The sequence below is a fragment of the Falco peregrinus genome, chromosome 3 (assembly GCF_023634155.1).
Source record: "Falco peregrinus isolate bFalPer1 chromosome 3, bFalPer1.pri, whole genome shotgun sequence".
Taxonomy (NCBI): domain Eukaryota; kingdom Metazoa; phylum Chordata; class Aves; order Falconiformes; family Falconidae; genus Falco; species Falco peregrinus.
The window spans coordinates 58,856,400-58,882,807 of NC_073723.1; the positions used below are offsets into that span (position 1 = coordinate 58,856,400).

Below are 26,408 nucleotides of genomic sequence, written 5' to 3' on the forward strand. Positions count from 1 at the left end.
TCCAACATGCATCAATGCACATTTACTGTCCTAAATCACAGCGTTGATAGTGTCAGGAAAGAAAAATGAATAAAGCAGAGGGAAAATGCCAGGTAAGGACACAACACGATGAGTGAAAATACATATGTACATCCATAAGCACATGCACATACACGTACACTGCGTAATGTAATTGCATTTCCCTTGACAAGACCTTCAGGAAGATCATTCAATTTCAGCCGTAACATATAGCTCCAGTTTCTTGGGTGTGTCATAGATTTTGTGGGCTGTAAACTATCAGTTGATAGTTTGGGTTTGAAGGAACCACCTTCATTCATTTCACTGAGAGTAATAATAGTGTGCAAAGCCACTGATTAAAATGGTAACCTAAAAGAGGGCCAGAAGTGACAGAGAACCTCTCCGCTCCCTCCTGTCTTCTACTCGCTTCCCACTCCTCAGAGCTGGATTCCTTAACCTTTGCCACAGCTTGCTGGTAAATAGTCTGGGCTAAAATTAGATATATAGCAAAGGGTAGGTGTTACCATCTGCTGCATGTTGTTAATTCTTGATGGCCTGATAACATCTATTTTTGATGTTCTTTATTAGCTTTCTGGAGAGGAGAATACAGGGATAGGCCTCTAGTGCCACCATCAGTGGTTTTCAGTATTTGCTGCTTTTCTTCAGTTGACAACCAGCTTTTCCGCAACAGAGGGTTTGTAGAAGAACATGCTAGGTAAGACCGGAGACCACGGGATATTCACCTCTAGCACACAGGAAAAGAACTGGCAGTGACATCTAGCTCTGCTTTCAGTTCATTCAGTAACTAGCACATCTTCTTTTACACAACTGTGGACCATTTTCTCTGCTGTGATCTTTTTGTTGTCGTTGTAAGCAATAGTCAGATTTGAACTGAGCAATAATAGACTATGCATCCATTTTGGTTGTCTGGCAAGACAAAACCTATCCCAGACAGAGAGCACATTTAAAAACCCATGCACACTGCAAATACACACTTAGACTGGCAATGAGTGACTGATGGCTATATTACCTGTTGAACAAAATAAAGTTCTCAAAGTAAGTCTTATGCTATTCTATTAGTTGGCTGAGGAAGTACCAACTGTACCTGCTAAGCATTTCTATTATTCAGAGCTAAAGAAATAAAATACTCTTGTCTCAGCTGGATTTTCAAGAGTCAGGTGACTGTTTTGTGACATTCAAAATCATGTGAAAGCATAAATAAATGTCAAGCAGATCTAGGTCTAGCATGACATGAGATCAATTGCTGTGAACACCACAACGTACCACAACATTGTCTAATAGAATGCTGACCCTTTACATTACATTATTTTACACATTATCCCTCATTACAATGTTCTGAAGCCATTGATTCTGCTTTTTCTCATGTTATTCCAGACCCTCCATTTTCATTTTTCACCTACTATCATGCTGCCAAAGACGGAGTAAGTAAACCATCTTTGTGACTTAGTAAACCATGCTAAGTGACTTAGCATATATGAAACTGAGCTTCTTACTCAGTAATGAGCATGTGAAAAGTGATTCTTTAAAAAACACAGCTGAAGGCCTGAGTTGCCTTTCCAATCTTTTCCATTATACACGGCTAAGCATTTTGCATCATGCACAGCTGAGCGTACTGCCAACATAAACTGGGAGGAGAAACTAACTCAGAAACAAGCTCAGGCCACACAAGCTAAACAGAATCTTCGTCACAGGTAAAATTTTCAAGAAATAAGTGAAAAGTTCATTAAATATTTTAAAGGCTAGTAGCGCATTGCAAGTTTTCACTAGGAATCCTAACCTTTATACTGACCCTTTATTTTGGAATTCAGACTTTACGTAGACTTCTTACTTTTCTCTTGGAGATCCTCACAAAGCTTCCCCATTACATGCTACCAGTCACCTCTTCCTAGAGTCCCTGTTGGTTATACCCAACAGTTCTCTTTCTTCTCCTAGGTGCTAGAGATTCAGTCTGACACCACCTGTAACAGGTGCTTCCTCCTCTAATGAACCAGATGATGCACCCCTCAGCTCTCTCTCCCCTTGAGCTGCTGTCCTGGCTGGGTGCCTCTGCCTGACCCATCTGCCCAAAGCCCTTCCTGAGAAGGCTTACCTTTGTCCTTCCAACTGGATGAAATCACCAACTAACCAAGCACCGCTATCAGGACTGGCAAGTGGATTTGTTTTCAGCATCTCTGTGGTGAGTCACTGAGACAGATGTACTCTTCAGGCTAGCAAAGTCGCATTGCCTTTTTATGAATAGCTGAGGTATTTGAAACTGCAAAACAATTTCCCTTAGGAGGCGAGTGAGCCTCAGCCTGAGACAGCTCAGGCCCTCCTGGAAGACTCACTGCCTGGAAAAGTTAGAAGGTAAGAAATGGCAACACCATCTGTAAATGTCAAAGAAGAGACTTACTACTCACAAATGATACAGTAAAGATCCCCATCTAGTTGGAGAACTCTGTATGATACTAAGCTCTCCCCAGACATAGAGCTCAGTTGGGTATAGCTGGAATACTTGTAACTGAAGTAGATAAATGCTTTGGCTGCTTTTAGAAAGACTCCTGAAATATTTGGTCTTTTTTCTATCTAAACAGATTAAACAGATTTATATTTCCACATGAACAAGCTATACTAGGACAAGCAGATAAAAGGGAAATGTCTGCAGGTGAAAGTGTTACCATAAAAGAGAAAGCATAGCTCCAACACACCGTGTGACCTAGAAGTGAGAATTGCTAGATACTTAGCTCAGTGTTTCTAAGGCTGTAGTTTGTGATGTTTCTAAAGGTCAATAAAAGACATAAAAGATGTTAAAAATGATAGATAGCAAGAGCAGCTGTAGTTCATTTCTACAGCAGGTGGGATACGAATGGAGATTATAACACGAGGCTGCAACGTTCACAGGACAGGGAACTGCAAGTACCCGTAACTGCTAGCAGCAGCTCAGTTCCTTCCAGGCAAAGGATTAAGTCTAAACACATGCAGCCTGTAATTATGGCTTGGTTTGATGCCCCTGCAAGAGACATGGAAGGAGCTACTTCTGCTGCAGGGAGTGAAAAGGCTGGGGTCACGTGGAAAAAGATGAGTCAAAAAATAGTCACAGATGGTTTAGAAAACACTACGCCTGCCTTATAGGGAGCTGTCTGTTGTTTTCTACAGTCTGAATAAGCTGAGAAATTCACAGAAGGGTTCATCAGCAATGGGGAAAGTGGACACCGGGAACGGTCAGGTAAAGGGCTATGGCTTTGCTGGTGTAAACTAGCACAATTTCACGAACTTCAGTGTAACTTCCCAAGTGCATACGAGCTGAGGATCAACACATGTACCTCCAATAACTGCTATACAGAAAGATGAGGAAGAATACAGGTCTTGCAAAAATGAAGTAATCATCTACAGTACCCACTGGGAGAAAGAAAACTAAGGACTTGTATCTGTAAAATACTCCCTTCTCTCTCACACACACAAATACATGGAGTATGTAAAAGGATAAGGACTGTTTGCTAATCTCTGGCTATTGCAAAGGAAGATAAGCAATGTTCTGTAATCAGATCTGTATGAAGCTTCCATCTTTTCATAATAAAACATTCATGTTACAGATGCCCTGACAGATTTTACCATCTTGCCATTTTATTGATTCTTAAATAGGAAAGCTATCATACTTCTGACTGCTTCTCATGAGGAGACTAATTAGATTATTTCATCATCTGGTTCATCAAAGCAGGAAATACTTAAGTGTCACAGCTGGTCTCAGACTAAATATCTAGTACCAAGATTTTAAATTAAAACTATTACATCTTCACTGGGTAAGCATTTCATAAATGGCTAGACAGTAAAAAATGATGAAGACAACAGATATAGTCTCACATCTCTGGGCTGCAAAGGGAGTCTTAACTCTACCGGCGCATCTGGATTTATTTTTACTTGGGTTTGCTACTACTGTCAACAAAGAGGTTTTGCATAACATTCAGATCTGGAAAACTCAGAGTGCTAATTTAGATTTCCGGTAAAGACTTATGACTTAACAACTCAGAGGCAACACCTTCATTTTAAGTGAATCCCCTGTTATTGACGCAACCTTTCCAAGCAGAGTACTCGCCACTATGGAGAGATCAACTACAAGGAAGTGCATACCCCACAGAGAGGACCAATCCCACTGTCTGGTCACTACTGACTGCCCATCATTCCTCTCCAAATCTGTGGGATATCTTCTTTTGCACACACAGCTTAGTACAATAATCAAATCCTCCTGTAAAGAAACACGTGTGACAAAGACATATGCAATTTTATTGTGCTTCACCTTCTCACACCTGTATGCAGAGGACAAGAATAGACAAGCCACTAATTTAAAATAATAGTTCATTCCCCCTAGTGATTTGGAGTGAAATTGCCAGCTATTGCCAGCAGACAGCCTGCAAAAAGCCTAGGCTTTTGAGGTCGCCTTAAGACCTCAAAAAAAGCAATGTGATAATGGTTAAATCATTTCCTTTAAAAAGCATTCTCATTAAAATCCTATGTAAAAGCAAAGTCTTAGCATTATTATAATACCAAAACCTCAGTAACTTTGTTATGGAATAATGCAGTCCTGTTTCTTTTACAGACCTATAATGTCATTATGTAAATGGCTATACAAAGCTATGATTGTATCAACAAAATGAAATTGTGAAATTGTCGTGCAAGACAGTTCCCAGTCTCTGTAAAAGAGGCTTTCCAGCACTAGAAAACCAGGAAGTCTCCTCCTGTAATGTTAGGAGGAATGTTAACATTGTTGATTCCTGTTGCATTTTTTAGTTGAGGGTTATCACAATTAACCTTGAAGATCACGGGACCAAAGAATTATATGTGTGAGTTGCATCACACCGTGAAAATTATAACATTATTCAAATTGCTCTTATGTTCTGCACTTCCTTGACCTTATTAGAAATTTAGAAATCCTTATAACTTTTCCTGCCCATTAGTTGATCAGAAATAGTTCTTTGCAATCTAAACCCTCTTGTTGTGTTGGGGTGGTTTTTTGGGGTTTTTTTTTTGTTGTTTTTTAATGAGCTAGGCTGCAGGCCTTATAAAATTTTAGATGAGAGTTTTGACTGGATCACTTTAATGTGGGAAAAAGTATATCTGTGTCAGAACTGTCTCTTTGAAGTTATGTGAACTGACAGGTGAACCATGAACCTTAGGAAAAGACACATATTTTCTGAACTCAGCCTAAGTTTTGGAGTGCACAGAGTAATGAAAGATACAAAGGTCACATAGTTAAAACCACACATTGAAAAGTTCGAGTGCAGTAACAGTGTCATAAAAATATTTTCAATAAGCTGTCTCCTGAATTAATAGTGTATAACTGTCACAAGTACTATTAAACAAAACAGTAAAATTTAGCTACAAACTTCAGTTAATGATCCTGTAAAATCATGATCCACATTGCTTGGTATTTTTAGCCTATTAATTGTTAGCAATTATTTCAGTTACTGACGTATATAATAATTTCTGCCTCATTGTGCTGGGCTTGGCTGGGGTAGAGCTAATTGTTTTCATGGTGGCTAGTATGGGGCTATGGTTTGCATTTGTGCTGGAAACAGTGTTGGTATCAGAGAGATGTTTTACTTACTGCTGAGCAGTGCTTACACGGAACCAAGGTCTTCTCTGCCTCTCACCCCACCCCACCAGCGAGCAGCCTGGGGCGGGGGCATAAGGAGTTGGGAGGGGACAGAGTTGGGACAGCCAAACCCAACTGACCAAAGGGATATTCCATGCCATATGACGTCATGCTCAGTGTATAGAGCTGGGGGAAGAAGAAGGGAGGTGTTCAGAGTGATGTTGTCTTCCCAAGTAACAGTTACATGTGATGGAGCCCTGCTCTCCTGGAGATGGCTGAACACCAATGGGAAGTGGTGAACAAATTCCTTGTTTTGCTTTGCTTGTGTGCGTGGCTTTTGCTTTACTTATTAAACTGTCTGTACCTCAACCCATGAGTTTTCTCACTTTTACTCTTTGCATTCTCTCCCCCATTCCACAGGGGGAAGATGAGTGAGCAGCTGTGTGGGGCTCAGCTGCCAGCTGGGGTTAAACCACAACGGTCCTTTTTGGCACCCAACATGGGGCTCAAAGGGTTCAAGATAATGATAGGTTTGTTTGGAATGTGCTAGTTCAGATTTATAGCTGTTATTGCTGTTTAGCTATTAATCGGCAGGCTTCTGTGCTTGCCATGGGGCTTGTTTGCCTTAGTGTCTATTAGTCTAGTGGTTGCTAGTGGCTGCTTTTTGCTTTCACTGCTTGCCATACAGCAGTACTGGCTCTCATCTTGTGCTGTGTCTGGGAACATTTCGATAGCAGCCATGGCGATGCGCTGGGGCTGGCAGGTGGCCAGGGCATCGCTGCTGTTTCTGGGCTTCTGTACTGGACAGGCTGGAACTCCAGTGTGAGCTCGAGTTGAAGGGACTGTGACCTGCGGTTGAGTCCACGTGGGAAAAGGAGACTCCAAAGCATCTGTGGCCATGGGTATGTCCACACCAGAGCAGGTACATCTTGAAGTATCCATGGTGTTTCTGCTTGTCTCCCCAGCCCACTGCGGGGGGGTAGTGAGCAAGCGGCTGTGTGGTGCTCAGCTGTCAGCTAGGGTTAAACCGCTACAGTCCTTTAGGCAGATGAGAAAACAATGACATTTTTCACATTTTGACCCTCATCTTGCAATTTGTACGAATAACACAATTGTTTACCTGGGTCCTTCTTTAAGCAAAATAGTTTTTTAAAAAGGAAAACATAATAGACAAAACAAGGTCAGAAATTAAATGCACATTTTTGTACTTTCTGCAATTGACCTGTAACCAGCACCATGCAATGTCCACTGTGCTAAAGATGCTGGCCAGTGGAACTACACTCACGCTTCTGTATTGAAAAATGACACCATCTCCAAAAAGGCTAAGAGATGGATCATTACAGATTGTAAAGTCTCAAACGTATGTATGAGCTAGTCCACAACGGTGGCTTAGAGAGTCGTGAGTATTGCAGTGGCGCTAGCTGTGGACTAGACTATGGAAGTGTACAGTTCTCTTCCCATTATTCCACTGCAATATTTCCTCTCTACAGTCCCTCATTTTCTCACACATTAACAGAAATGCTGTTTAAGGAAGGAAAGAGAATGGAAAAAAGAGGAGGTCTAAGACAGGCCAAGGTGAGGAATATCCTACCAGTTCCAGATGCTTACGGGACTGTCAGCTTCACAAGGTTTAATCTGAGGCAAATAGAGGCAATGTTACAGATAAACCGAGAATGACTGACCTCCCTTTCCCTCAGCAGAAAATTTTTGGTTTTTACAAAAGAAAAGGAAAACTGGATAAGGATGCCCAATATTCCAACTAGTGATAAGCAATACACTGTTTTATTTTAAGACAATTTACTTACTGACAGGGGAAAAAAGAAGACATAGCACTGTGTATTGAATGTCAGGGAAAAATCTTACTCAAATATTTGCCTTCATAGCATTTTATTAATAGTATGTTAATCATGAATATGATCTCCCTAGCTGGGCTGAAAAAAGTCATCTGTATTCAGAGGCAGGGCTATCATTTCCATTAGTGTCACCAAATAAGGCCTCATTTTGTTCTTTTGTTATCAAACAGGTAGCACCAGAAAACTGGTAAATAAAATTCCAATTGTTGAAAACAATCCTGCTATGGTACTGTTGTTCTGTTTATCTCACCTACTGCTGATTCATTTCTATCTTCATACCTACGAATTAGGCGACACAATGATTAACAGAGAAATCACAGATCTCTCTCACGTGGTTTGCACACCTTTATGTCCCTGTGACAGCCGCTAATTTCACTGTTGCTACAATTTCAAATCCTAAACTCCAAGAGTGTGGCCACGTGGTACTTCAGATGTCTCAAGATGGCTCTTGCTGCATAATCAATGATGCTGTTGCTTGTGTTTACTAAGCAGCCCCTCTTTCTTCTCTCACCTCCACCTACTTGTTTCCAACCCCACGCTACACTCAGTTACATACAGTTCTTAGTGTGAACAGGTAACAGATCAATTCAAATTGGGTTTTCCTAAACCACACAATTTTATGGCCAAGCCTTCCCAACAGTTACATGAAATCTAAGGCGATTCCAATAACACTAATGAGACTGATGTAACAAAATAAAGTTACTGATGTGTAAATGGATGTTTGTTCGAAGCAAATCAGTTGAGAAACAGAAGACAGCAAAGGAGAAAGGAAGCAGAACTACACAGCAATAACCAGAGCTTATGGAAAGTCAAACTTATTTTGTCATAAGTAAATGGCAAACTACTAACTGAAATATGTAAATATGCTGAAATAAGTAATATAAATTTCAGATTTTCTCATCACAAGGAAAAGATTAAAAACGCAACATTTCTTAAGAAAAAAACCACAGGGATTCCAGTGCCAAGACCACAGTGTCAACTGTGTCTCCCAGCCCTTCTTCTCATAGAACCGAGAGGGAGCTGAAAACCTAAAAAGCCGGAAGGGAGGACCTCTGAGGGGGACCACCTGCGGTTTGGCAGCCAGAGCGCTTCCAAGAGGATGCCTGGAAACTGTGAGCATTTTGGGTCTCAGCCCCATGGAGCAGGGCCATAACTCCTTAATCCCAGGACAGCCCATGTGGCAGGCTCACATTCAAAGCTAAAAGCCCAGGCTCTGCAGCACACCAGTGGAGTCCAACAAGTTTAATAAAAAATGTTTGCAAGCTAAAACAATTTTTTTTTTTCCATAAAATTTACAATCCACCCAAAGAAAAACCTGATGAGGTCATAGCCTCACCTCCTTTATGCCAGCAATGAAAACCCTTATAGCTAGGCCCAGCAAGGTGACCCAGCCCAGTCAGAGCTGCTTTGATGGCATTTTAGTGATGCTAAGGTGAACTGCAGCTGCCATAGGACAAGTGAAACCACCCACCTGCCCAACCGTCTGTGTGCTTCTGGCACTGTCAAGACGTGGCCAGGGCCATGGGAACCCACCTTGACAGCTGCTCTGCTGTTCACTTATCAGTGTCAATGTTAGGCCTTCAGGAAAACATCAAGCAAAAATATATCCATCATGTAGTCCCCAGGCAAGCTTTTAACCATGTGTGTTATCAGGGCATCTCTAAACAAACAAAAAATATTGTTCCCCCACAAAATAGTAACATAGGGCACCGACAAGTAAAAATGCAAAGGTATTAGATTTCTAGCAATGCATAACTCTGCTTGTTATTCAAAGGACAGTATACCCCTGACTCACACTACTCCAACAGACCAGCTTTGCATGCACACACAAATATGCACACACACACGCAATTCTCTCTACAAAATACTGGCAGAGCAGTCACCCCTCCAGCGCTGCCCGATCACAGCCTTAAAAACGCTTTCTCTCAAACCAGGCCATACTCTTGGCATCTGTAGCCATGCCCTCCCACATCTGACAGCGGGCCACAAACAAGATTGTACCTGTGCTCTTCTCAGGTGATCACCATTTAGTTTGGAGTACCCAAGATGCCTTCTCCAGCAGCAAAGCGCACTTGTGGCTGAACCACAGAAACAGCTTTCTGGGTGAGATCATTTCTATCGTACTGTTCTGTATGAGGCTCACTTCTCCCCTTGGGAACATCCTGTAAGACCCAGTTTAGGAACACCGTCTTGCAGGAGCATCCCCTCCCAAAAGTCTCTAGACTGGTCCATGCCAAGTTGCTTCTGACAACCAAAATCTCCACTCACCCCTCCCAGCATGGTGGGGTTTAAGTGTTTAATAACTGCAGGCTCAAGCTTTGTTAATGCAATAAAGGGTGGTGAAACACTGGAAGACATTACCCAGGGAGGTGGTAGATGCCCCATATCTGGGAACATTCAAGGTCAGGCTGGATGGGGCTCTGAGCAACCTGATCGAGTTGAAGATGGCCCTGCTCGTTGCAGGGAGGGTTGCACTGAACGACCTTTTAAGGTCCCTTCCAACCCAAACTATTCTCATTTTATGAAAACACCTGCCAGCTGGGACACCACAAGAGTTCTTTCAGCAACTTGAACAAACCTCATCACCTCGTCCCTTGGCTATTAGCCATTTTCCATTCCTTTACTATTATGTACAACTCAAAATAAGCCATAGGTAAGTCTTAAATGGTACATTGAGGCTAATGACCATAATTCTCAAGGCATAATAGCATTTTTCTCCTGTAATTTTACAGTTGTTTATGTAGTTTGGAAATTGATTTTCAAAGTCAAATCTTTGCTGCTGCTGACACCTACCTGAAATGAATCCTATAAAGAGGCAAGAGATGCTCACTTCACTTTTTAAATAATGTTTAATCTTGCAAAAGAAACTTTTCTGTTTTCACAGGAGTTCACGCCTAGCTATCACTATTCCAAAAACATATCTTACTGGTATAATTCTTTTTACTTTATAGAAGTTTAAAAATACAACTAAAGGTCATATGCTAATTTGACATTTCAAAATCATAGTCAAACCTGAAGCTTCATAAAAGTAAGTATGATTATGACACTTGATGTACTCTACATATAGGAGCAGCTTAAAATTACTTCTTACTGCTTTATGAACTGATTTTTTTTGCAATGAGACATAAGTTTGAAATGCTTAAGTAATGGAAAACACCTAGACAAATAATTTTTATCACTGTCCTCCTAAAATAACAGCAGATGTACCAAATAAAGTATTCTCAAAAATTTTTCGCACACAGTTCTTACTTCACCAAACTCCCACAAAAATAATTTAAAACTGAAAAAAACTTTTGTCAGTGTTGTTAATAAAATATATATTTCACCTATTCTTCCTTAGAATACGTGAATTTTAACATAACAAAATAGAAAAGCAGAAAATCTCTTGAAAAATGGGGGGGAAACAACCTACCTTTCTTATGAACACTGAAGATGCACGTATCCTAGACTGCTGCTTACTCTATTCACCTCAACATCTCATTACTGTTCCTCCATCCTTACCTTCTCCTTTGTTCTTCCCTTTCTTAGCAAGTCCATAAACTCTTCAGAGCAGAACAATTTTCTTTATCTGAGGCTTGACACAACAGAGGGCATCATTCCACCACAAAACTAATACAGAACAATTGATATAGATACTTTCTTTTATAAAAAGGAAGTGGATCTTAAATTGTCCTTTTATATCAGCTGGCTTCACTCGTCACTGATTTTTCAGTATGCTTCAGATTCTGCCTCAGAGGAATCATCTGACTCACACTGAAAGATCTGATGGCTGGTTGGGGACAGCTGGGATTTCGGACAGCGAGAAATGTGTAAAAGGCTATTCAAATTATGAATTAAGCATAACAGGCCAATAATTATGTTTAAAAGATGACTCTTACCAACTGCTAATACTACGAGATTTCTGAGTTAGCCACAAACTGAGATACTAAACCTCCTCCTAAGAAAACCCAATAGTTCCAGGGTGGCTGCAGATAAAGAACATCACTTATGTCATACTCTCAAGGTTTTCTTCATAGCCAGAGTACTGGAAAAGTAGGAGAGCAAACCGCTATCCAAGGCAATGTTTTGTAACTGTTTGACAGGATCAGGTATTATTTAGACTCCAATCTCCAACTTTTGATTTCCAATCTGAGAAGTTTACAGCCTGCCTGCACATGCCCTCCACATACAAACCATAGTCAGGAGGCTGGATTCCCAGGTGCTGGAATTAGCTGCTCAGCTTCTGAGCGCAGTAGCTCAGAAGACAGGCAGGGCTAGAAGGCCACACCTTGCAAAGAGACTCCACAGAAAAGACAGATTAAGTCATCAATTCTTAAACAGCTCAAGGGTCATTCCCTTAGAAGGGTTCTGCTGCCCAGCTCAAGGGAGGAGAAAGGTGGTTTCCTGATCTCTGTGTTCAACACCTTCCTTTATTTGCAATTAAAGGATAACCTAGAGCCACTCATAGTACTGGATGTGGAACAGACTATATCATCAGTTCTTGCTGTTTTACAGAGTACAAAGGAAAACAAGATAGGTGCACCAGTTATGATTTATTCCATATTTAAGTCTCATACACTGATTTGGCGCTGGATGAGACCATCCTGGAAGGGCAATGGTATTCTGCCTGGGAACTGAGAAGCTCCAGGTAGGGAATGTCTTGTAAAACTGAAAGCAAATAAAGAAACTTCTTATCCCCTTATAGTTGTAGGTAAGGTTGATTACATACAGAGTTTAAAATGTAGGCTAAATGAAATCACACAGCAAGAAGTGTTTTGCCTGGTAACTGCTTTCACTGTTACATTATTTACTTATTTTAAGTGTATGTTGGGGGCAAGAGGGGTAAGCAAAAACCATCTTCCCCCTTCTGTTAACTCCACTGCTCCGATAAGCAAAACATGAAATTAAACAGTCATATAGAAACTAGGTCTGCAAATAGGACACTGGCAAGTTTTTATTTTTTATTACAAAATTATTTAAAAAAATAAACTGCTAACATTTAAAGTTTCATTTAAAAACCTTCACAGCTCAGAACAGACTACAAAAGGGAAATGAATGTAAGGAAGTTATGTATTTTGTTCTCCATTATGAACAGCAAGAGCTCAGGAGCTTGCCATCAGGCAAATCAGCTTGTCCAGCAGCTCTGCCTCTACTGCCTCAAATAAGTGGCAGAGGCTTCATTAAGCCTCCTGGTTTTTATTTTTCAAAGCAAATCTAAAGACAGCAAAGGACACACAAATTGTATCATTCTTAAAAACAAACAAAACCCCAGAGAATTTTAATGCTACCTGAAAAATACAGCTCACCAACACAACTTTTTCATGTTCCAGGAACTTAAGGGAATTTCTACAATACTTATCTGATAAAATTTCAGTCAAATATAACAACTTCATATATAGAATTCCTAAGATGGTGAGACAGATATTTACAAAGTATTCAAAGAATACCATATAGAGAAAGATGGAATTACCAAGTATTTTAAAAGTATAATTTTACATAGAATGTGGTCAATGAACAATGCATTTGTCAATTAACACAAGCACTGCTTTTTATTTCCTGACGTAGACAGATACAAACAGGTAGGAGGATACACTGCCTTCACTGTTATTTTAGCTCAAAATCCAAGGTTTCGCAAAACCCAATCTTCCTTAAGGAAATGAGTAATTCAGAACTGTTTACTTCCATTGCCACTCTTTACAAATACATTATCATTCTTTTAAAATAATACAAGAGCAACACTGTACCACTTATGATGCTCAGATCTGATAGCTGCAGTGAGAATACTTTAAAACAGCTTTCTTTTCTTGTGGTTTGAAAAAAACAAACCAAACGGGGGTGGACTTACACTCTAACATCACTATGTATCTCAAGATCATCAAAACAAAGGATCAGCCTGTACAAATGGAGATACCATTAAACAGATATCCTGTCACTTCAAGAATTTTAACTGATGTGCAATTGGTTTTACTTCCATTACCTTCTGAGTGCACCATCAGTAATAAAGACAAGTTTGTGAGCCTCCTGGGAAGGTGTAGTTTAATTCTGAAATTCCACAAGACTCAACTTAGTTTTCATTCTGCAGAAGAGTGAAATAATCAGTGTGCTGGAACTTCAAAACCTCGTTTCCCCAGCTGGTCCAGCCAGGCTGTAGGTTCCGAGCAAACAGCTCCAAGCATTCCACATCTGGCTTGACGAATTCTGCTAGAACTGCTGTGGTAAGGGGGGGGGGGGGGGGGAGGGGCCGAGAGGGGGGGGGGGGGGGGGGAAAAAAAAAAAAGTCAGCAACAAAGGTACAAGCAACACAAGCAACACCAGTAAACAAATAAAGCCTCCCCAGTGCTGCTAGTGGATGAAAAAACAAAATGTTTCATTAAAAAAGGGAAAGACAGCAAATTAATTTCAGGGGTTTCATCAAACAGCTGGACTATTTATAGTGAGAAAGTCATTTAAAATAAGTGCCCTTGAGATTCTGAACAATACTGTTGAGGCTTTCAATAGCCTTGATTTATTGGTTTTCATTTAGAAAAAGGGAATGAGGATTTATTTCAGCCTCCACATCAATGAGGTCTGAATATTTCACTAATATCAACCAAATACCTCCTAAAGAGTCACTTTGCTCCTATAACACAGAGGCAACATTCCTAAAAATAAATAAAAACCTTTCCTTAATTAAGACCATACTCTTTTCCTCTTCATCTTAAAGGGGTAAAAGCATTTCTTGATGCAATCCAAGTTCTGACTTTTTACATCAAATTTGCCAGTCACAGATCCCCTGTGTGAGACCCCAGATCATCCTGTCATGGATTGCTCCTGTTGCAGAAAGATGATCATCCACTTCACTTTCTAGTAGTGTTAAACAACCCCAGATGCATTTCTTACCTACATGGCCACCTCGTCCGAAGCTTCAATCCATTCAAAACTTTTTCATAAATATTTTGTAATAGGTGTTTCCAGACTTTCTTGTATTTTGGCACGGCATATACATCTATTCTCCTTCCCCCACTCTTTAACAAATGTCAAATTAATGTCTCAGATGGGTTACCACCAAGGCAGCTTTTAATCTAAAAAATACTGCTACCAGCAGGAATTTTATTCTAAAAACCTGCTTCTTTTAGAGGCAAGCTAAAACGTTTAAACAAATCTAACATTTGCAGAGAAGACTCTGGGAGGTTTAGAGGAAAACGTACATCAACAGAAAACTTGCTGCATTGAACACTGCTGTTTGGCGTCAGTTTATCTATTTAGACATCACTTATGAGTAACTGCTTTTATACAATTTTGCAAAGCCACCGTATTAAAAAAATGTGGCAAAATTTATTGTTCTTTTTCCATGCGCTATTTAAGTAAGGTGCACAATTTGCTGCCAATGATCAGAGTGCTGGAAAACCTCTTCTATGAGGACAGGCTGAGGGGGTTGGGGTTGTTCAACCTGGAGAAAAGGCAGCTCTGGGGAGACCTTACTGTGGCCTTTCAGTACCTAAAGGGGGCTTGTAAGAAAGACTGGAACAGACTTCTGACTAACATGTTACAACAGGGCAAGAGGTAACCATTTTAAACTACAAGAGGGTAGATTTAGACTACATATAAGGAAGAAATTCTTTACAATGAGGGTGGTGAGGCACTGAAGAGGTTGCCCAGGGAGGTGGTAGATGCCTCACCTCTGATAATGTTCAAGGTCAGCCTGGACGGGGCTCTGAGCAACCTGACCAAGTTGAAGAAGTCTCTGCTCATTGCAGGGGGGTTGCACTAGATGATATTTGAAGGTCCCTTCCAAGCCAAACCATTCTATGATTCTATGACTAACAAAGGTCTTCCAAAAATCTATTTGCTGATCATCTAAGAAAACCCATGTTGTAGGAGGCTGCACTTTTTCCACAGAAGAGAGACTGTGCAAAGCAAAGCTCCAAAGCTTTCAATAAGCTCTCTGGGAGCAGACCCTGCCACCTGTAGGGTCTTTTTGACCCTAATGGGCAAAAGAGCATGCAGAGCTTACTGCAGAGTCAGACTTCATATGACCTTCCCCCAACTTCTACGTGAAAACAAGAACGAACCATTTTATGCTTTACATAGGCTTCCAAATAAAGGAAGCAATTATTTAGGTGACAAAATTTCATTAAAAGCACATTGCTAATGTTGACATTTTTTCTTAAAAAGTATCGATTAAAATTATCATTACAGCACTAAGACCAATCAAAAGTGGTTTTACTAAGCACGAAAAACTTCCATGCCTAAAAGAACCGATTTTAAAAGCACACATAGGAGATTCAACCAACCTCAAAAGACTGCATCACCAGAAAGCAAAAAAGAGATAGCCAAAAACCACATCAGTTCATCAGAAGCAGGAAGCTTGTGCCAATCTTTCAATCAATTTGGTTGAAGAACTTAAAAAGGAGGTCTCGGGAATCTCCCTCTCTCCTGCTGCCAGACAGAGGATCTTTATTTTAAAGTCAGAGGGTTTTTTTTAAAACACAGAGACAGACTACATCTAATTCAAGATCACATCATAACATAATTTTTCTTGCTAGGTTACAGGTATTTACATAATCACATCAGGCAGTAACTTGCACTGCAATGGAAATTACCATATCAAGAGGGCAATAATGTGGCTGTGTTTTGTTGGCATGAAATCTCATTACACTGGTTTCCTTAAAATCAGAAAGTCAATGTTCAAGTTAGAAATTATAGCTTCTTTGTTAGGATTTCATGTCACCAGAAGGCTATCACAGCACATATGGATCTGATTTGCAGTCCTTAAGCAAACTCTGGGATCTTTTCTCTGAAAACAGGTTACAGGATCTACATCAGTAGAAAGATTAAATATTTAAGTTTTTCTACTATAGGGATAGATTTAAACAAAAAACCACCAGACAATTATGACTATCCACTTACAGATACCACTGACAATAAAGTTTAAACAGAAAATAAATAGGTTGTTCTTTATCATTTGCAGGTGTCAAACACTATGACACCAACTCAGGCACCTATACTTGAACATCTGATGCCTTAGGACACATGAGGCTAGCACAAAGCTGGCTGGTACATTTGGCACTAGCCTTCCAGAAAACTCACTTCCTTCTGAAGCACAATCCAGCAGTCATGCAGGATACCTGCCATGCCTGCCTACTCTTAATCCCAAACATCTATTGAAGATGCATGCTGCTAAAAATGTTTAAATAAGCAAAAGGAGGTATCATTTTTTAAACAAGTAACAGTTTCTCCATATCTTTTGAACTTCCATTACCTAAATGGCCAGTCCCGGAGGGCAAATTGGATACATGAAAGTGAAAATGACTGTCAGCTTTTCACTGCCTGATTTGTGAGCCATGCAAAGCACAAAGCACATGTCGGAACTTATTTCATGGTAACCTTTCAAAGAGTTTGCAATGTAAAGGTCCTTATTGCCCAGTTTGTCTCATCCCTGAACAGAGTAGGACCAGAAAAACATCTGAAATTCAGCACAAAGTTGGCTTTACATCTCTGCATCTTCCCCAAGATTCTAGTTAAACCTAGATGTTGATGTACCATCAATTAGTTTGACAGTAAGGGCTCACAAGGTGCACAAGGAAACAAAAGGCCTTTTTTTACTTCCAAGAACACTTTTATAACATGGCCTAACAAGCCTGTGTTGCTACAGGAGGAAGAAGTTCCCAAGATCCCCCACTCCACTCTTCTGCAGGAGATACGCAAAGCGGGTAGAACATAGCCAAGAATTAATGTCAATGTTTTTAGGCATACTCCTATAAGACAATATTATTTTCTAACAATAAACATACATAGTTAAAAACTGAAGGAGAAATAGCTATAACAAGAAGAATCTATAAAACAGGAAAAGTAAAAAAGGTGTTTGAAGTTCTACATTACTTCATCTGTGTAACAGAATACCTTCCATGTCTTCTAGGAGCAACACTGAATTGAATTAGGAAGAAAACCTGCTGTTATTTGAATCAAAACTAGGAGTAATAAAATTTCATTTTAACACATTTACATAAAGAAGCTTAAGTACATTTACAATGACATATGAAAGCTCTAAGCACTGAACACAGCACATGCATCACCAAAAGCCCCTACAGTCACAATTTCATGGTTAAATGCACCATAGGAACCCAAATGTCTCTTTACAATGGCTTACTTTAATTTACATTTTTCTCTTCCCCCAGAGAGATAAACTGTTATAATCAGTCATTAAGTGGTTATATATGTACCAGCGCACAACTTTTATAGTAGTAATAAGAAATAAAGTGCCAGAGAGCATCAGTAAATACTAATATTTTTGGCTTTGTAACTACTTAAACAAAGCATAAAGAATGCGTGTGACTCATCAAGTGTCCTTCACCCCCACTGCCAAATCTCTGCTTCTGTTCAAATTTCTTCTGAATTACTCCAAGGCATGGCTCAGCTGCTCTCTACTGGCCACCTGAGAATACTGTCCGGTTGTGAAAGCAATACCCTTTTACAACACTGAAGTCAAAGCATCAGCAATCAGCTTTTGTATTACGGTCTACCTTTCCATTCCATAACCATGTTCTGAATGGAGCTGCCAAAACTGTAGGATACACGTGGATTTTTATAAAAACGCTGTAAAGCACTGATATTGCTTGACAGCAAATTCAATTTTTGAGTAGAAACATAAATGCTGCACAATAGTACCAAATCCCAGCATTCAAAAGACTAAAGAGACACAAGAACTAGCACAAACAACTTCTTTCAAAACCCATTCAGGATCATCATTTATAAAGGAATCCCTAATATGGTTTCTAGATTCTGCCCTATAAAAGAATTGTTCTGGAGGGCCATTCTGGCATGAGAATTCTGTGTAATACATACAAACTGCGCGTTTGCACCCTTGGATACCTCACAAGTTTCCTGTTTGTGTTTGAGTGCACTGCTAAATATTGGTTTTCTGAAGAGGCCCTAGGTGGCTGCCTCACAAATCACTATCCTAACTTAAAATCAACACATATTTCCCTCTGCTGTTACCCTAATTCTTAAAGATGTGGCTTCAGAACTGCAAAAGGATCCTTCTAAAATTGCCCCTTTTTTTTAGCTAACCAAAGTGTGTGTCTTCTACTATTTGAACAGGTATTTATTAAATTAACATACATACATATACAAGCCCAAAATGCATTCAGGGATGCTCCAGAATTTGTGTAACTGTCCAGATCAGCTTCCTAACTGAAGTTGTTCTGTTCCTTGAGAACAGAAAGAGGAAAGAAAGCCTGTCACTGAAGCACCCTGTGATGCCTCTCCTCTCCAACAGCAACATGTATTTCTTCTACAAGCCTTTTCTGATGCAACTACATAGCACCATGTGCACCTGGAATATTTGCAGATTCATCATGAGTTTTCCCCTTGGCAGAGAATGAATAAGCGGTAAAATATGTTTCTTCCCATAGCACTGTAAGGTATTCAGGTGCTGTAACAATGAAAGCAGTACAACTTTCTACTGATGAAATTAGTCAGGGTGCTCCAGAACAACATGCAAAAGGTAACGTATCACACAGAAATCTTCAAATCCTTTGGACTAAACTCTGAAAAGTTGAATTCATGCCCACACTGACTGGCTGGCATTACTGTATTAATTTCAGTAAATTAAGTATCTTCTCAGAAAGAAGCTGCCTTATCTGTTAGTTATTTTGAAAATTTTAACAATAAGCAAGTTTTTTGGTGTAAAGGCACAACTGTGCTGCAGGTGCATAAGCAACTCATGCAGAAATAAACACAGCTATTTCAGGATGACATAATTAAGAGGTACTTTAGGTCATTTGGCATAACTATACCTAAGTATCTGTAAACTGTTCTTGCAGCATTTAAAAAGCAAAGTTTAAAAATGCAACTTTTTTTTACATGTCTACCCAAAATACTCACAGAATAATGCTTGAAGTTCTACTTTTCATATTTATTTTTATAGACCACAACTTAGGTGCCTGACAACGTTTTTAAAAACGTTGAGGAACCACAAGTCCTGTTGAGCCAAACTGCTTAGCATATGTGAAATTAAGGCATTTTTATATATAAAGGTATCCCATTTTGGTACATCATTTCAGACATCCAAGTCCAAGGACCTACAGAAACATTACACAACAAAACATACCAGTAAGAGGGGGTTTATGTGAATGCAGGCTGCTGGGTATGCTGACAATTAACTTACGCTCTGGAATTGGAAGTACATCTTCAGGTTTCCTGTTGTACAAATCAAAACAAGGAGAGAAGTATGAGAATGAATACCAGCAAATGCAATGCTGCAGCTCTCACAGGGCTACTTCAGATGGGAGCTAACACACAATGTTTACAGTTTGCCTAAGGGAAGTTAAATGTTGCTTGGCCATAATATATAAAAGGACAGTTTATGAAACCACTGAGGCTTTAGAAAAAACACAGTTAACAACAGCCATACAAAGCCATTGAGAACAAACTCAATACAATATAGTCCTGAATGCTTTGTTGGGTATAAAAGCACCAGCATCCCCAAAATGGCATCAGCCTACACCAAGGACTCATGGTCCAAGAGAACCTGTCAGCTAAGGAAGCCCTGTCCACACTTTTCTCTGAGCCAGTTCCTCAACACAGACAGATATAAAAAACACGCAAAGGTTTCCATCTTTAATCTCACTAAAGCACTCCCTTATCCCAAAGCTACTAAGGCTTTTTTTTCTTAAGTCCGTGATCAGCCAAAAAATGATGCCAAGAGAAGATCTGGGGACAATTATATTGTATTACAAACCTAGCAGCCTAAAAAAAAAAAAAAACAACAACCAAACCCAAAACATTTACCATAAATATCCTGGCATACCTTAAACCTTCTTCTGTATCTCCTTCAACTCTCCCCAATACAAGAACTTCATACGGCTTTTTGTGTAAAGAATCCAAAGGCAATACAAATTCTCCAGCTCTAGTGATCTGACACAAAGGAGTTAAAAATACACAGTGGAAGATTTTCATATCCAATTTTTTCAAGACTTTTTTTTTTTTTTATAAAAAGGAAGATACTGATGACACCATACCTTTCAAACACAAAAGCACACGGTAGTAAGCAGACAAATTATAAGAATACAAAGCATCATAGTGCAAGCCCTCTCAGTCTCCAAAAAAGCAACAAAACCAAACTGAGAAACTGAGAACTTACTTTTACCCAGTGCCACTCAGCAAGCGTTTTCACAGACCAATGAGGATAAAGTTCATCCTTAACAAAACGTAAGTGCTTCTGTCTATTAGTCACCCATGTGACTACAAGACAATTTGGAACAGCTAGTGCTGGTACAGGAATCTGCTTGATTTGCCATGAAGGTAAGTGGCTGTATCTATATGGCAATACAGTGAGAAAGCAAGTTAGCATATACCAAACAAAAACTGAAAAGCAACACACATACAGAAGTTACACAGGCAAGATGTTTCAAGGAAAAATAAAAATGCATCAAGACTGACACCCAGTGGCCGAATCTGATGGGTTCTGATATAAAATTATTAGTGTACTTAAGTTTTACTGAGCAGAAAATTTCACTACATTTCTACTGTTCCCCCAAATAAAGTATTATGAGTTGTGATTCTGAAGAAGTCTAAAAGCTCACATTTAGTTTAAGAACTATCATATGTAATTCAACACTCTCATCTTTAAACCAGAACAGAGCTATTTAGTGAAAAGTAGCTCTGTAGTCTATGTAACATTATTTGCTTTCCATAGAAAGCAATCTCTCTTCTGAATGAAAATTACAAGTGAGTCATTTACAAGTGCAACACTAATTTCACTGGCAAGTTAAAAGGTCATAAAAGAGTTATCACTCTTGAATTATTTGCAGAAGTTATACAGTATTTTTAAATTACCATTTATGGTAAAAGTTCTCTAGGTTATTCAGAACAGTTGTGCACATTTTTGAGCTAACTGTATGCTACACTGGTGAATACAGTATGTTTTCCAGATTCTGCTCTGTTCTACCATTTTTCTTATGATGCTACTTTACACTGTTAGTGAGCTGCAATTCTTACAACGTACATGTTGCAGCATCAAAAACATTGGTATGCTCCTGGAATCAACAGCCACCATCTGTGTACCTGGGATCCCTGTACCATGCAATAGCAAGAAACAGGTAACAAGGATAAAATTAAAAATACCTCCTGGACTAGAATGCCCAGAGAAAACAAGATGCACAGCACAGATGCGAAAGGCTTAACAAAGATTAGCCATCAACAAGGTAACCAACAGCAGAGATAGATCTTCCACATTTTGCCTTTATTTTGTAAGGGAGAGAGGGTCTTTCTAGCTAATTCATGCTTGCGAATAACCAGAATTTTCCTCTAGGTAACTTAACGTAGTTAAGACACTTAAGACACTAAGAATGAGTTTAACTCAGGGGTTTCTAAAGGTTTCTGTAGGGCTTTCAAAGTAGAACCTACTAATCAGTCTCTGCATCCTCAAATTAAGTCTTCATAACAAGCTTCCAAAGACATTATTCTAGAAAGTTGTAAGGCTGCATTTCCTGTCTGCCCTTCTTTCACATGGATACAATTCTGTGGTAATCAAGAGAGCTCCACTGGCATAAGCCTGATGTTACTCAGTGGAGAAGAAAGCCCATAAAATTTTAAGTTAATGACTTCATAAAGTACAGTACTCAAAGTTCCTATTGCACTTGAGGATTTTACTGCTGCATTATCACTTTCTTCTACCCATCAGACTGAAGCTCAAACTAAAAAAATTTAAAACCTAAAACTTTCTGATAGGACCTGAGTCCTGGAAATACTTTCATTTATCTAGCTTTATCCCCACTAGACGAACCATATTAATTTCAAATTAATACCTGCACCGTCTGGGCCTTACAAAACAGTTGACTCCAGACTTTCCTTTTAAGTCTCAAGGACTAACATTCTCTCACCGGCTAGGTAATTTAAGATCTACTCTTGCAAATATTTTGTATGCAAAGTATCCAAGCCATTTCAGTGAAAAATCATTTCATAGACCTGAAGGTAGCCACATGACAAAATATTTGGTAGTTTAACCTACAGTCTCACAGTTATATCGATCCTGGATTGTATTAATATTAATCACCCCTTATAAGCTAAGATGACATTTTATTTTACTACAAAATTTACCTGTTACTCCTTTTAATGGACTTGTTCTCCCATGGTGGATCAATCACAATTACGTCATATTTTTTCTTGTCTGAGAATTAAAATTAAAAAAAAAAAGCAGCCAGTAAGTTAGTTTTAAAATAAATCTACTAGTTAAAACTGATATGCAGCAGAACGGCCACTTTTTTCTGTTCTTTCCAAATAAGAACTTAAAAGGCTTCTAGCATGCTTGTTTTAATTCAGAATTTGAACATCTTGGGGACTTTCAGAAAAAAACTGGTAACAGTGCAAGCTTCAAAGACGAAAATTTCTCTGAGGTTCCTAACGTAAGCAATGTAACAAGGCACCCAGCTGAGTGAAAGGCTGATCCTGCCCTGTTTGATCTTTCAGCAGGCCAGCTGGTACACACAGAGCTCCATACCAGCCCTGGGAAACTGTTTTACTCTATTGGTGGTGAAGAGAGACAGAGCAAGATCCAGCATATGAAATGGAAATTAATGGAGAAGAGAACTGGAAGTTTTCATGGAAGAAGATGGGTTTACTTAAGTTGGAAGTAGTAAGATACAGGACATATCCACGAAAAAACAGGACTCTCCAATTTTATTTTTTCTACAGAACATATTTGTTCCTTCATTGAGTCTGATGCTAAATATTTAAATAGCTAGTAAATACAACAGCTTAATATTTAATGCCTGTTAATGTGCTTTCTACGTCTTATTCCTTTATTAACATTGGAGGTGATATCCTCACGGTGGGCTGACCAGCAAGAAATACCTATCTTTTGGCAGGTAAAAGGAAAGAAGAAAAATTATATTAAAATCCAACAGTAGAATTCCTCAAAAACAAAAGTCTAAAGTCATGGCATTATATTAACTCTCACTGTTGGTTACTTCAAAAACATTTTCTCAGATTTCTTGGACTGCTCTCTGACCTCTGGAAGAATCCAAACTTGCTGTATGCAAGCTGTGCATAGCGATAGCACAGGATGGTGATCTTCCTTCTTTCATACCGTTGAAAACAGCTAACTGCTTAAATTCCAGACTTCAAATATAAAATTATTATTTGGATAATAAGATTCCACCTTCTGCATGTCACCTTAATAAAAAAAATTTAAAAAAATAAGTGAATATACAAGTTGCATATTAGAAGGGAGGAAACACATGTAAGCAGCAAATCTAAAATTACTGATTAGAGAGCAAAGCAGTAATCCTCAGCTCTTTTTCACAGGCAACATCTTTCCTGTAAGACTGTCTGATGCAGATTAGCTGCTGCTGTTAATAACAACAAAGGTCAAATTGAAAGCTAATGAAATTGTGAAGTACAGCAAAGACTGCCACATATTGTCAGCTTAAAGCTTTCTGTATGGTCCGTTAAGGGTAGGGATACTGGCTTGGATAACTTTTGATTTACTTTTACAGAGTAATCATTAACTCTAAAAAATCCCACTATTTCCTTGTCACTGATTTTGGCTTAAGCCAGTACTCTCAGCTGTGAAACGTAGCAGCTAAGAAGTCAACTCACATTTGCTACTCATGGCCTTGCTCAAGTGTCACTAACCTTCAGCTGGGTGCAGCAGCCTCTCAAATTATTACCTTCTCTGGGGGACACTGCATTTGGTTTCACCATCAGTTTATGCCAATCTAAATAGACCCTGCCACTGAACAGGATGGATCTCTAAGGGACCCCTTGCTTTAAGGCACATAATAGCATCCCTCTTCCATGGACTAATCTAGCTAAAAACCAAGACAGCAGGAACACCACCCCAGCAGCATGCATGGATTTACCCATGTTAAAGCCTCACCCTGTGGAGAGACCCAGCAGCATAGCAAGCCCCAATGTTATGCATTTACATGGCTTCTATACTAACAGGGACTCAGAACATGTTCACAAACTGTCATATTTTGGCTGAGATTTTTAAAGGAGCTTCCTGAGCTCCTAACCACTCAAGATTCCTTTGAAAACTCACCTATTTGCACAACTGAAAGCTTGCAGCAGCATTTCCTATGAGTTTGATGCTGTATATTAAAATCTGTTCACTGAGTCCTTAGCCATCTTGACATTAACTGCCCTTCTCAGGCATGAGAGAAGTGGTCAATTCCAATGCCTAAAGATACTTACAGTTCAGCAGGGGCTGTAAACATGAAATATCAGATAAGAGGAAACTGCTTTTTGGTGGCACCAAGTACTTCTGCCCCATTAACACAACTATCTTTGCACAGTTTGAGCTGTTTTCTGTAACACACGAAAGCAGGTCCTGCTCTGGAATCGAGATTTCATCATCTAGCACATGTACAGCTTGATGGTCACTTTCATTCACATCTGGAAACTGCTTTGCCATTTCACATAATTCAGCCAACCCACAGCCAATGTGTCCAGGAACAACATTCTTCCTGCAATTCAGTTCTGCCGTAGTGTGGTGAAGAAAACCACTTTTGAGTCCTTCTTGGACTAAATGCAAAGTGCCTTCCCAAATGAGCTTCCTGACCTGTATGGTCATACAGAATCAAGAGAAAAAGAAATGATCTTTCAAGTATCTTCTTGATCAAGGAATGCAAGAGAAACCAAAACTTTTCAATCTGCAGAGTGGGAAAAGGATGCTTTCCAGACACTGAGATCACTGACAAAATCTACAAGGGCATGACAATAAGGGTATGCTAACTTTCGTTGTTGGGGTTTTTTTTGTAAAAAAAATAAAAATTAGATACCTGGAGAAAGAAAGAGAGACTACCAAATAAACCAATATTCTACCAATAGAGGTAGAATATTATTGTTGTTCCAAACAAACATAAATTTCAAAGCAATAATTTGAAGTTAAAATTCTAATCCAATTTCAAGTTACTGTACTTTTAATTGAGACATATATTGGAATTCAAAAATCAGTATTTTCCCACATTTTAGTTCACTTCAAAAAAACAGTAGTTTGTGCATTTTAAAAGTACTACAGAAGTACAATCAGTAAATCAAATTAAATTAGAATTTGGTTTTGAAACTTTTATAAGTGACACAGCCCTCAAACAATCTGCCAGTGAGACCAGGAAGACAAGATTCTTGGATCTATATACACACTCATTCACTTCCACACCCTCCCTTTGCAAAATTTAGAGACCTAGTTCATTCCTAAATTATTGAGCCTCTGTGAGTTTTAATTATCAGGCAATTTTGTTCATTCACAATAGCAATACTGACAGTTACAGTGGCTTTATCAAAGATTTCAAATACTTATCACGGTTTCTAAAACTCCTGATTATGGAATCCTCAACTTTACAAGATGTTTTTACAAAATACTCTATAATTGTTACATGCACTGCACCCCTATTAATTTTGAAGTTGTAATAATTTCCTTAACAGTGCTACCATCTACATATCTGAGATTTTTTAGTACCTAGGTTTGTGACAGTAAAAGTTTATACTGCTTTAACAGAATTAATAAAGATACCTTTAGAAATGCTAGAAGTCGTACAGTCGAATTAATGCAGAAAGCTTTTCTTCCTACACCCATGTGTTAATTTGCAGGTGGACAAAGCCTCTTGACTGTCAAGTAATTTAAACAGTAGTTTTAACAATGGCTGCTGAAGGAATTCAGCATATTTTGTAGTGCTCCCTATTCATAAGTGGATATAACACCTGCTTTCACTGGCAAACACAAATTTGGGTTTTTCTGTAAACTATTCTAAAGATACAAATAACTGCCAAAATAATGTGAATTGACTTGCAGAACTACAACCTTTAACACTACAAATACAATAAAAAACCCGATACATTCTAATCTGTGAATGGTATCAGAGGCTAACTGGGATGACAGATTTTTCAAAACTATGTCTTTTTTGCATATTCACCAAAAATAATTTAGAATTACACAGGCCTCTAAGACGTCAAATTTATCTTCATTTCTTCCAACATTCCTACTGTTGAATGCCTGTATTTTGGCT

At 39.1% G+C, this 26,408-nt stretch overlaps 1 protein-coding gene across 11 annotated transcripts in view; it reads right to left on the reverse strand.

Moving 5' to 3' along the window:
• The window catches only part of METTL4 (methyltransferase 4, N6-adenosine), a 37,766-nt gene that overhangs the window by 7,806 nt on the left and 3,552 nt on the right, over window positions 1-26,408 (reverse strand). For 3 of the 11 annotated variants that reach the window (XM_055798437.1, XM_055798438.1, XM_055798436.1), the window contains 6 exons: window positions 24,598-24,964; window positions 22,501-22,570; window positions 20,543-20,717; window positions 20,210-20,316; window positions 19,511-19,599; window positions 12,350-13,629 (listed from right to left, as the gene is read on the reverse strand). In XM_055798437.1, the coding sequence (XP_055654412.1) occupies window positions 13,484-13,629; window positions 19,511-19,599; window positions 20,210-20,316; window positions 20,543-20,717; window positions 22,501-22,570; window positions 24,598-24,964 (954 nt within the window). In that variant the 3' untranslated portion in view covers window positions 12,350-13,483. Of the gene's footprint in view, window positions 1-12,349; window positions 13,630-15,692; window positions 15,854-19,510; window positions 19,600-20,209; window positions 20,317-20,542; window positions 20,718-22,500; window positions 22,571-24,597; window positions 24,965-26,408 lie in introns of those variants that run through there. The other 8 variants (XR_008746254.1, XM_055798440.1, XM_055798442.1 and 5 more) reach the window with 6 other exon arrangements.